Here is a 12,751-nt window from a genome sequence, read left to right as displayed (position 1 = left end):
TGCACTATGTGTATGTAGTACGTTAGTGTGATGATACACGTGTATTACACTGTGTATGTATTACGTTAGTGTGATGATACACGTTCACTATGTGTATGTAGTACGTTAGTGTGATGATACACGTGTATTACACTGTGTATGTATTACGTTAGTGTCATGATACACGTGTATTACACTGTGTATGTATTACGTTAGTGTGATGATACACGTGTATTACACTGTGTATGTATTACATTAGTGTGATGATACACGTGCACTATGTGTATGTAGTACGTTAGTGTGATGATACACGTGTATTACACTGTGTATGTATTACGTTAGTGTGATGATACACGTGTATCACACTGTGTATGTATTACGTTAGTGTGATGATACACGTGTATTACACTGTGTATGTATTACGTTAGTGTGATGATACACGTGTATACACTGTGTATGTATTACATTAGTGTGATGATAAACATGTATTACACTGTGTATGTAGCACGTTAGTGTGATGATACACGTGTATTACACTGTGTATGTATTACGTTAGTGTGATGATACACGTTCACTATGTGTATGTAGTACGGTAGTGTGATGATACACGTGTATTACACTGTGTATGTATTACGTTAGTGTGATGATACACGTGTATTACACTGTGTATGTATTACGTTAGTGTGATGATACACGTGTATTACACTGTGTATGTATTACGTTAGTGTGATGATACACGTGTATCACACTGTGTATGTATTACGTTAGTGTGATGATACACGTGCACTATGTGTATGTAGTACGTTAGTGTGATGATACACGTGTATTACACTGTGTATGTATTACGTTAGTGTGATGATACACGTTCACTATGTGTATGTAGTACGTTAGTGTGATGATACACGTGTATTACACTGTGTATGTATTACGTTAGTGTCATGATACACGTGTATTACACTGTGTATGTATTACGTTAGTGTGATGATACACGTGCACTATGTGTATGTAGTACGTTAGTGTGATGATACACGTGTATTACACTGTGTATGTATTACGTTAGTGTGATGATACACGTGTATCACACTGTGTATGTATTACGTTAGTGTGATGATACACGTGTATTACACTGTGTATGTATTACGTTAGTGTGATGATACACGTGTATACACTGTGTATGTATTACATTAGTGTGATGATAAACATGTATTACACTGTGTATGTAGCACGTTAGTGTGATGATACACGTGTATTACACTGTGTATGTAGTATGTTAGTGTGATGATACACGTGTATTACACTGTGTATGTAGTACGTTAGTGTGATGATACACGTGCACTATGTGTATGTAGTACGTTAGTGTGATGATACACGTGTATTACACTGTGTATGTAGTACGTTAGTGTGATGATACACGTGTATTACACTGTGTATGTATTACGTTAGTGTGATGATACACGTGTATTACACTGTGTATGCATTACGTTAGTGTGATGATACACGTGTATTACACTGTGTATGTATTACGTTAGTGTGATGATACACGTGCACTATGTGTATGTAGTACGTTAGTGTGATGATACACGTGTATTACACTGTGTATGTATTACGTTAGTGTGATGATACACGTTCACTATGTGTATGTAGTACGTTAGTGTGATGATACACGTGTATTACACTGTGTATGTAGTACGTTAGTGTGATGATACACGTGTATTACACTGTGTATGTAGTACGTTAGTGTGATGATACACGTGTATTACACTGTGTATGTAGCACGTTAGTGTGATGATAAACATGTATTACACTGTGTATGTAGTACGTTTGTGTGGTAATACACGTGTATTAATAGCCGATTATTTACTCCTCCTATTGTCATTGACGAAGGAGGACGAGGGTGACGTCATAGCGCCTCTAACCAATGACAACAGGACGTAACGATGCTCTCGCTGTTTCTCGCGAGACGAGGCCTTAAAGACAAAAATCCTGTATAAAAACCGGCCATTTCGACCGAACAGGCGAGCGGACAGGAAGCGGGGGGACCGGAAGCAGGCAGACCAGCTTAAGGGGAAAAAAACAACATAAAAACAACATAAATAAGCAAAACAACAAAATCTAAGATGAGTGAGACCGCAATTTCGTTTGCCAAGGATTTTTTGGCCGGAGGCATCGCTGCTGCCATCTCGAAGACTGCTGTCGCTCCCATTGAGAGAGTCAAACTGCTCCTTCAGGTATGTCCGGCATCTTGTCGGCTCCGAACCGACTCTTCTACAGACTCACTACACTAGACTTACTATGTTCTCACAGCCTTCTACAGCCAGCGGTTAACACACCGAGCACATTAATCAGCACATTACTCGTGTTTAATATGAATAAGTGTTATTTCTCAAACACCCTCGGCTTGTTAGCTAGCTAACCTTTACCTCAGTGCCCTCCAGCGTTAGCATTGTTAGCATAGCTTAGCCGCATAGCATCTCATTGACGAGGGCATGACATTGTAGGGCTCAAGCTAGCGTTAAACACCCTCAAGCATCACTTTGTCTCTTTTAAGATTATTATATGAATCCAGTTAATGGTTAAATTACTTTACACGTATCTGTATTTAATAGAATTTGTGTAGTTTCTGTTATAAACCTATAACGAGCTGTGTTATGTAACTGTTCCCTGATCAGTTCACAAGCGGCTCGTCTTCAGTCTTACTGGATTTAATCCGCATTCAGCTGTCTTTAGAGCTGAAAACCATGTTGTAGTTATAACCATCAGACGGATTTCTAATGACAAGGTCGTAGGAAGGAGAGAGTTTATGACCTCTTGTTCCTCTGTAGGGTCACTACATGGTATAGGAGACCGTGTCATACCTTGTTTATTACAGCACAGAGTTTCATAAGAAACAGGTCATGGTTTTGATATAATATTAATATATATATAAATTTATTTATATGAAATTACTCTGGAGTTTAGTTCAAGTCAAGTCACATTTATTGTCACCTTTATTGTTTATTGTTCTGGAGAAATGTCTGTAAAGGACAGAAGACATTTTTGTGTGTTTGCTCCTGTACCACACCTTTTTAAGCTATTCAGTAATTGTACTTGTGTGTGTTCCTGAGCAGCAAAATGCTGACAGACAGACCTGGGAACCGGCTCTCGAATCAGGCTTGATGAGAGAAGGTCATGTGATCTATTTAAACTAGACCCTGCTGTATGTAAACATATATTTCAGCTCTACCCACAGAGGAGATCTAAGTAAACGAAATGACTAAATTTCTGTGTTTTAAGTGAGCTTGTTAATGATGAGTGTGTTAAGGTCATGCGGATAAGAACAGAGACGTGAGTTTTTTTTGTTTGTTTTTTTTGCAGGTCCAACATGCCAGCAAGCAGATCACGGTCGATAAGCAGTACAAGGGCATTATGGACTGTGTGGTGCGTATCCCCAAGGAACAAGGCTTCGTGTCATTCTGGAGAGGCAACCTGGCCAACGTGATCCGGTACTTCCCTACGCAGGCCCTCAACTTCGCCTTCAAGGACAAGTACAAGCAGATCTTCCTCGATGGCGTGGACAAGCGCAAGCAGTTCTGGCGCTACTTTGCCGGAAACCTGGCGTCCGGAGGTGCTGCAGGTGCCACCTCACTCTGCTTTGTCTACCCTCTCGATTTCGCCCGAACCCGTCTGGCTGCCGATGTGGGAAAAGCTGGCGCAGAGAGAGAGTTCTCCGGTCTTGGAAACTGCCTGGCAAAGGTGTTCAAGTCTGATGGCCTCAAGGGGCTGTACCAGGGCTTCAACGTGTCCGTGCAGGGAATCATCATCTACAGAGCAGCATACTTCGGCATCTACGACACCGCCAAGGGTGAGTCACAAGGGCTACGGCTCGGTTTCTGTTTAGTTTTGCATCTTATTACCATACAGTTGAGCGAGGAGGCTTAAATAAACACCACACACTGTATTAATTCATTAATTTTTATTTATTTTGACACAGGTATGATGCCTGATCCCAAGAACACCCACATTGTCGTGAGCTGGATGATCGCTCAGACCGTAACCGCCGTCGCTGGCCTCACGTCCTACCCATTCGACACGGTCAGGCGTCGTATGATGATGCAGTCTGGCCGCAAAGGAGGTAAAGTCGCACACTGGACCTTCACCACTGCTGTAGAACATAACGCACATTTCACTACACAAAAGCTGAAAATTTTACGTATGTACTTAGAATTAGTATCTAATGAAAAAGTAAGTAAAAGTACAAATCAGTAAAGAATTTGCTTAAATACTACATTATTCATATGGTCTGGTGTATATATGGTAGGTAAACGAGACGAAAGAAAAAATGCATAAGGGGTAATTATTATGAATATTTTTTTCACTAAAAATGACAAACTAGTTTAAAATCCCAAATGGTTATTGTAAGTTTTTCAAATTTAAAGGCTTAGTAAGAAATCTATTGTTTATTATTTTTTTTATTTTTTTTTTTTCTCCTTTCCCATCAATGTTCATGAAGCTTTGCCCCAGCTGCCTGTACAGTAAATTGTTTATAAAATGACTGACAGGAAGTGCATCCAAACTCAACCATCCCAGACGTGTGTCTCGGTCGTTTAATATTCTTGACCAATCCGTTATTCACGAGGTGTTTAATTAGCTATTTATTTATCTTTGTTGGTTGCTGCACTCAGACAACCGTAGTTGTTTTCACCTCCAGGCCTTTTTTTTTCTCTTATCTTTCAAAAATAATAAAATGTTCAAAACTACAAACTACTTTTTCTTCTCCCCTCGTCATGTTCACAGCTGACATCATGTACACCGGCACCATCGACTGCTGGAAGAAGATCGCACGTGACGAAGGGTCAAAGGCCTTTTTCAAGGGTGCTTGGTCCAACGTGCTCCGTGGCATGGGAGGCGCCTTCGTTCTTGTCCTGTACGACGAGCTCAAGAAATACATGTAAACGTCTCCCGCTTGTCAGTCATCTTTTTTTATAATGTAAAGTTCATGACAAAACGAGGAGAACAAAAGGGGGGGGAGCTGAAACGGTTAAATCATTCAACACACAACCTGTTCTTCTGGCTGGACTCTTACGCCTCGTCAGTGAGGCCCGATTAGTATCGCTCCTGCTGCTGGTTCTGATTCATGCAGAGATGGTGTTTATTTAAATGGTGTGTGTGTGTGTGTGAGAGAGAGAGAGAGAGAGCGCCATTCTCTTAGTTTGTTTATCATTTTATTTCTCCCAGTCCACAACACTCGTTCTCAATCCTCATTCCTTCACGTGGGAAAGTCCTGAATATTTTCTCCCTGTTCTCCACTCCTTCAGTTTTTAAAACTTGACTTGAATAAATTCAACCTACTGAAAAGAAAAGTGTGTGGGTCTTTTCTGTGGCCTGTAAACGTGTTTATTCACGTGCTCCCGGTTACATAAAGAACTAACGCTCATGTCATGCGTCTGTGTGGCGTGATGACGCTGAGGAACTCTTACAAACCTGATGATTATTTCATAGGATTGTTTATTCACTGACGGTTCGAGCGTCATACTTTTAAGCTGTGTAACTATAAAGGTGAGCGATGAGATGAAACGAACACCGGAGACTCCTGACATAAACGTTACAATATCAGCATGTTAATGATGACACTCGTTAAATCTCTAATTTGTTCACTTGCTAATTAAATCTTTCATTTTCCTGTTACTGTAAATGAATCCACACATTCTGACTAATCAGATCTGATCATTTGACAGCGCTGTAGAAATTCTGGGATTGTTTACACTACTAAATGTGCTTTAGTCTTCACGTAACAGGCTGCACTTGGATAACAGGAATAAAGAGACCCGAACCCGCAACCTTCAGGTTAGGAGTCAAACTCTCTAACCATTAGGCCACTCCTGGGTGTTAACACTTTATTACTCCATTCTGTGGTTAATTACAGAACAACATGGTGGTTTATTTCTTGTGTAGTTTTTTTTTATTATTATAGCAGATAATTGTTGCCAAGTATTACAGAAATTCTCAGTGAACTCAGTAAATCTGCCCCAAACAAATTTAATAGTGATCATGTATTATAAAGTATTAGAAGTGTCTGTGTTGTGTAATGTGATGTAAAGTGGCGCCTGAGTTTCTTCAGCGAGATGCGCTTCATGGGCATCGGAGAGCCTGTAAATCTCCTTGGAATCCACATGTACTACGCGCCCGGCCCACGTGACGTCAGCACTGTGGTGAGTAATAGTAGAATAGTGTACAGACTCTGAGTGAAACCATTCATCTGAATTAGGCTCATGCTGTTTGCTGGACTCTTCCCACCATCTCTGGTTGCATGAAGTGGATTTACTCTGCTCACTGCTGCTATATTTAACCCTCATTATCTCCTGCTCAGGCCTGATGACACTCGGCTCGAGTGCTCACACCACCGTCTGAGTCCTTGCTGTAATTCCTGCATGTGTGTTTCCGGTGTTAATGTCTGGAGAACATCCACAGCTCCAGACTTCACTCCTCCTCCTAATCTCTTAATTTCTTCCCTCCCAGTTGTTATTTGTGGGCAGATGGAGGGCAGGTGAGAAGATTCCTACACTTCCTTTTTGTTTTAAATCCATCTCTGATTCTGCTGGGATTGCGATATGTTAAAGCTTCCTGCTGTTTAGACTTTTTATGTCTTTGCTACCTGCTGTGATCCTGCAGTGACTCAGAGCCACACCTCAGGTTTCAGGTAAACTCAGTCGTTCTCACCTGATGCCGATCCTCCCTTTTGTTTGTTTTTAAGCTGTGTATTAAAATTATGCGCAAATCAGCATTAAACGAAGCTGGAATATAAGAGACCATTTTTAGATACTAGCAGGTCCCAGAGCTCTACATTTCTATTTAAATTCACATTTTCTTCATTCTATCATAATGACATGTCCTCTCTGTGTATATATATGTGTGTGTGTGTGTGTGTGTGTGTGTGTGTGTGTGTGTGAGAGTGTGTTTGTGTGAAAGTGTGAGAGAGTGTGTGTGTGTGAGAGAGTGTGTGTGTGTGAGAGAGTGTGTGTGTGTGAGAGAGTGTGTGTGTGTGAGAGAGTGTGTGTGTGTGAGAGAGTGTGTGTGAGTGTGTATTAGTGAGAGTGTGTGTGTATCAGTGAGTGTGTGTGTGTGTGGGTGTGTGTGTGTGAGTGTGAGAGTGTGTGTGAGAGAGTGTGTGTGTGTGTGAGAGTGTGTGGGTTGTGTGAGAGTGTGTGTGTGTGTGAGAGTTGTGTGTGTTGTGAGGAGTGTGGTGTGTTGTGGAGTTGGTTGTGGTGAGTGTGTGTGTGGTGTGTGGGTGTTGTGGGAGAGGGTGTTGTTGTGTGTGACGTGTGTGTGGTGTGTTTGTGAGCAGTGTGTGTGTGTGTGGTGTGTGAGAGCGTGTGGTGTGTTGTGTGAGAGCGTGTGTGTGTGTGTGTGTGAGAGCCGTGGTGTGTGTGTGTTGTTGAGAGCGTGTGTGTGTGTGTGTAGTGGTGTGAGGCGTTGTGTGTTGTGTGGTGTGTGCCAGGCGTGTGTGTGTGTGTTGGGTGAGAGCGGTGTGTGTGTGGGTGTGAGAGCGTGTGTGTGGGTGTTGAGAGAGTGTGTGTGGTGGGTGTGAGAGGTTGTGTGTGTGTGTGTGTGTGTGTGTGTGTGTGAGTGTGTGTGTGTGTGTGTGTGTGTGTGTGTGTGTGAGAGAGAGTGTGTGTGGGTGTGAGAGAGAGTGTGTGTGGGTGTGAGAGAGAGTGTGTGTGGGTGTGAGAGAGAGTGTGTGTGTGGGTGTGAGAGAGAGTGTGTGTGTGGGTGTGAGAGAGAGTGTGTGTGTGAGAGAGAGTGTGTGTGGGTGTGAGAGAGAGTGTGTGTGGGTGTGAGAGAGAGTGTGTGTGGGTGTGAGAGAGAGTGTGTGTGGGTGTGAGAGAGAGTGTGTGTGGGTGTGAGAGAGAGTGTGTGTGGGTGTGAGAGAGAGTGTGTGGGTGTGAGAGAGCGTGTGTGAGAGAGCGTGTGTGTGTGTGTGTGCACGCACGGGCAGATTTTTCTGCTCCAAATTTGTTTCCAATCTTCCGCAGTTATTTTGATGAACAAATAATAGAACAGCAATAGAATAGAGATTTCTGTCTAGAGTTATGGTGTAGTTATGGTGTAGTTATGGTGTAGTTATGGTGTAGTTATGGTGTAGTTATGTAGTTATGATATAGCTATGGTGTAGTTATGATGTAGTTATGGTGTAGTTATGATGGAGTTAAGATGTAGTTATAGTGTAGTTATGGTGTAGTTATGTAGTTATGGTGTAGTTATGGTGTAGTTATGTAGTTATGGTGTAGTTATGGTGTAGTTATTATCTACACAGAAGTCTAATATTAATCTTGAATGTTTGTATTATATAAATCTTCATATTAACTTAGTTTTATGTTCCGTAAAGTTGCTTTGAGACAAGATCATTACTAAAAGTGCTGTAAAAACTCTGATTTATTTAATTTAGATATAGAGCGCCCTCTTGTGGAGAATTTAGTTATTACACGAGATTCTTTCCTTTAAAAGGATAAATATCCATTAGAGCGGTCTCTTTTATAATTCGTTTACAATTCGTCTTTTCAACAATGTTTCTGATAAACAACAATAAGTGAAGTTCTACAAACAACGATCAAGCTGTTTTGTGCACATATGTAAAATGTATGAACATAAAATACAAGAATGTTTCGTAAGTAAAAAAAAATATTTTCAGATGAAAAGTGATATTGCAGTGTTTAATTCCTGCATTGTTACCCAAGCTTGCTTGTGTGTGTGTCTGTGTGTGTGTGTGTCTGTCTGTCTGTGTGTGTCTGTCTGTCTGTGTGTGTGTGTGTGTGTGTGTGTGTCTGTCTGTGTGACTGTCTGTCTGTGTGACTGTCTGTCTGTGTGACTGTCTGTCTGTGTGACTGTCTGTCTGTGTGACTGTCTGTCTGTGCATGTGTCTGTCTGTCTGTGCATGTGTCTGTCTGTCTGTCTGTGCGTCTGTCTGTCTGTCTGTCTGTGTGACTGTCTGTCTGTGTGTCTGTCTGTCTGTGCGTGTGTCCTACTGTCTTTCTGTGCGTGCGTCTGTCTGTCTGTGCGTCTGTCTGTCTGTGCGTGTGTCTGTCTGTGCGTGTGTCTGTCTGTCTGTGCGTCTGTCTGTCTGTGCGTGTGTCTGTCTGTCTGTGCGTGTGTCTGTCTGTCTGTGCGTGTGTCTGTCTGTCTGTGCGTGTGTCTGTCTGTCTGTGCGTGTGTCTGTCTGTCTGTGCGTGTGTCTGTCTGTGTGTCTGTCTGTCTGTGTGTCTGTCTGTCTGTGCGTGTGTCTGTCTGTCTGTGTGTCTGTCACTGTGTCTGTGTGCATCTGTGTGTGTGTGTCTGTCTGTATGTACTGTAACTGTCTGTCTGTCTGTTTCTCTGTCTGTCTGTGTCTGTCTACGTGTGTGTCTGTCTGTCTGTGTGCGTCTGTGTCTGTCTGTCTGTCTCCGTGTCTGTGTGTGTTTGTGTGTGTGTGTGTCTCTGTGTGTCTGTCTGTGAGTGTGTCTGTGTCACTGACAGAGCTAATATTTACTCAAGCCATGACGGTGAGAGATGCCAGAAATGCCACACTCCTCTCAGCTCGAGTGTGTGAGACACATGATCTCCACACACACATACAGTTCTTCATTTATAACTGCAAATGCCACACACACACACACACACACACACACACACACACACACACACACACACACACACACAAAACTACTCAAGAGTAACTTTTTTGGAGTCTAGTGTATGCGCTAATTTATTCCTCTTGCTTTCTGACAAGGAGATAATTACAAAAAAAGCTGCTGTCGCATTATCACGCTTTAGAGACCGAATCGAGTTCTGAATAATCTTCCTATTACTGCCGTAATATCACAATTACCGGGTAAAAACACTTCTTACAAATGTATAACAATTCTTTTAGTCTCATTTCCTTCCACCAGGAAAAGATAAGTAGTGAGAGAAACGAGCTGTCGAGAGTTTAAAGACATTACACGGCTCCTGAAACATGTTTATTTCATCAAGATGAAAAAAGGGATGGTTTAGAGTTCCATTAGAGTTCTATAAGGTTTAAGATTACACTAGAATTAAACCAGAGGTTCATTACAAATACATTAGGCTTAGACTAGAGTTGCATTACGATTAGACTGGAGTTCGAGTTACACTTGGGTTGGATTAGGTTAAAAATGTTTGTAATCATTGATATGGTGGTGTTTATGGATGGAGTCTCCAGCATCTGAGGAACAGCAGTAACCTGAATCTCCACCACAGACGACTTTAACCCTTCTGATTCTTTAGTAATGGGACTGCAGCCTTGTTTTGTCACTTTAATAAAAGGGAGTTAAAAAGAGCAGCTGCTGAGTTACAGACTGTTTATAGCTGCAACACCTTAATTCGCTGTGCTCAGGTTTCAGCTCAGGAGTGTAACAGGACAAAAGTATTTACACCCCGTGTTGGTCTTAACATACTGTGTGAATTTGTTTTCACCAAATTCATGCCAGCCACATAAATTCATATAACTCTACTACCCTAGAGTTTTATTAGAGTTATGCTATTTACACTACGTTAGACTTAATTAGATGTACGATAGAATTGACTTTTTGGTGTATTAGTTACAAAAGTTATATTAGGATTACATTAACCCTAGTGTCACTCTAATGTACATTATAACTAATGTAACTAATGTGTAACTAATGTGTCTCTAATATAGTTAATGTATTTCTGTCACTAGTATAACTAGTATAACTAATGTAACTCTAATGCATATTATAACTAATGTAACTTTAATATAACTAAAGTATTTCTAACTGCCACTAGTATAACTAGTATAACGAATGTATCTAATGTGTAGCTAATATAACTAATGTATCTCTAATATAACTAATGTATTTCTAACTGTCACTAGTATAACTAGTTTAACTAATGTAACTCTAATGTATAACTAATGTATTTCTAATGTGTCTCTAATACAACTAGTATAACTAATGTAACTAATGTGTAACTATTGTATTTCTAATGTATCTCTAATATAACTAATGTATTTCTAATGTATCTCTAATATAACTAATGTATTTCTAACTGCCACTAGTATAACTAGTATAACTAATGTAACTCTAATGTATATTATAACTAATGTGTAACTATTGTATTTCTAATGTGTCTCTTAATATAACCAATGTATTTCTAACTGTCACTAGTATAACTAGTATAACTCTAATGTGTATTATAACTAATGTAACTAATGTATCTCTAATATAACTAATGTATTTCTAACTGCCACTAGTATAACTAGTATAACTAATGTATCTAATGTGTAGCTAATATAACTAATGTATTTCTAACTGCCACTAGTATAACTAGTATAACTAATGTATCTAATGTGTAGCTAATATAACTAATGTATTTCTAACTGCCACTAGTATAACTAGTATAACTAATGTAACTCTAATGTATATTATAACTAATGTGTAACTATTGTATTTCTAATGTGTCTCTAATATAACTATTGTATTTCTAATGTGTCTCTAATATAACCAATGTATTTCTAACTCTCACTAGTATAACTAGTATAACTAATGTAACTCTAATGTATATTATAACTAATGTAACTAATGTATCTCTAATATAACTAATGTATTTCTAACTCTCACTAGTATAACTAATGTAACTAATGTATATTATAACTAATGTAACTAATGTATCTCTAATATAACTAATGTATTTCTAACTCTCACTAGTATAACTAGTATAACTAATGTAACTAATGTAACTTTAATGTGTATTATAACTAATGTAACTAATGTTTCTCTAATATAACTAATGTATTTCTAACTCTCACTAGTATAACTAGTATAACTAATGTAACTAATGTAAATTATAACTAATGTAACCCTAATGTATGTCTTATGTAACTATAACTCTTGTTCCATTATAATAATTAGTTATAGCAGAGTTACATTAGCGTTACTACAGGTCTCAGTTGTACAGGGTCAGTGTTACACTGTGCACAGTAAATCAGACACTTTGTGAACATTTCAAATCAGATCCTATATTTATCATCACCTTCATTTCATACATCATTCAGAATAAAAAAGATCTATTATATATTTATCTCTGTTTATAAACACGGCTCCGGAGTCGTACGACAGGACGTCGGACAGGAAGAGTGACACGGAGACGACCGAAGGAGCATCGACAGACTACTGGAACGCCATCGACATCAGGAAGGCGAGAAACATGACGGGCGTGATGGCCATCTTGACCTCAGCTGCTGCGCCTGAGGCTGAGAAAAAGGTCAAAGGTTAAAGGTCACAAGCCTGGCGAACATGAGGAGGAGGAGTTTAGATTTTAAATCAGCTGTTAAGATATTTTTACTACCAGAGTGTCAGAGATAAAGACTTTATATTTTCTGACCTCTTTAGGACAGAGAAGTTTAGAGTGTAATATAAAGTGTAATGCTCCTCATCAGGACCGACGCTCACCTCTGCTCAGCTTTTCTGATGAGAGGTTTACCCAAAAAGTGGTTCTGTTTGCAACTACAGTGGCCCTGAAGGACAAAAAGCACAAGCATTTAATCCAATATTAAAGAAAGAAGCAGGACTGTTAGTCCTGTAATATTTTTTTATATATAGAAATAATATAATATAATAAAATGTTTATAAATAAAATAAAAAGTTTGTATTAAACGCATTAAAGCGTCACTTTTGGACTCAGGTTCTATTGTACAGTGTGAATGTGTGTAACTGGGCAGTTTCTTCATGTATGTGTGTGTACATGTAAGTGTGTGTGTACATGTGTGTGTGTGTGTACATGTGTG

The 12,751-nt window shown here is 39.7% G+C and overlaps 2 protein-coding genes across 2 annotated transcripts in view; one reads left to right on the top strand and one right to left on the bottom strand.

Annotated features, from left to right (window-relative positions):
* Positions 1-1,975: 1,975 nt before the first annotated feature.
* Positions 1,976-5,313, top strand: si:dkey-251i10.1 (uncharacterized protein LOC100038774 homolog). The gene is made up of 4 exons (XM_027159404.2): positions 1,976-2,207; positions 3,334-3,820; positions 3,950-4,090; positions 4,753-5,313. The coding sequence occupies exons 1-4, from the start codon at positions 2,097-2,099 to the stop codon at positions 4,908-4,910; spliced, it is 897 nt and encodes a 298-aa protein (XP_027015205.1). The 5' UTR covers positions 1,976-2,096; the 3' UTR covers positions 4,911-5,313.
* A 6,650-nt stretch (positions 5,314-11,963) lies between these two features.
* The window catches only part of si:dkey-251i10.2 (uncharacterized protein LOC562682 homolog), a 4,768-nt gene continuing 3,980 nt past the window's right edge, over positions 11,964-12,751 (bottom strand). The window contains exons 4-5 of the mRNA XM_027159405.2: positions 12,417-12,481; positions 11,964-12,217 (exon numbers count right to left, since the gene is read on the bottom strand). Coding sequence (XP_027015206.1) covers positions 12,135-12,217; positions 12,417-12,481 — 148 coding nt within the window. The 3' untranslated portion in view covers positions 11,964-12,134. The remainder of the gene's footprint in view (positions 12,218-12,416; positions 12,482-12,751) is intronic.

The sequence above is a fragment of the Tachysurus fulvidraco genome, chromosome 26 (assembly GCF_022655615.1).
Source record: "Tachysurus fulvidraco isolate hzauxx_2018 chromosome 26, HZAU_PFXX_2.0, whole genome shotgun sequence".
In the NCBI taxonomy this organism is placed as follows: Eukaryota; Metazoa; Chordata; class Actinopteri; order Siluriformes; family Bagridae; genus Tachysurus; species Tachysurus fulvidraco.
The sequence above is the reverse complement of the archived record's forward strand: the minus strand, read 5'-3'. Positions and strand labels throughout refer to the sequence as shown.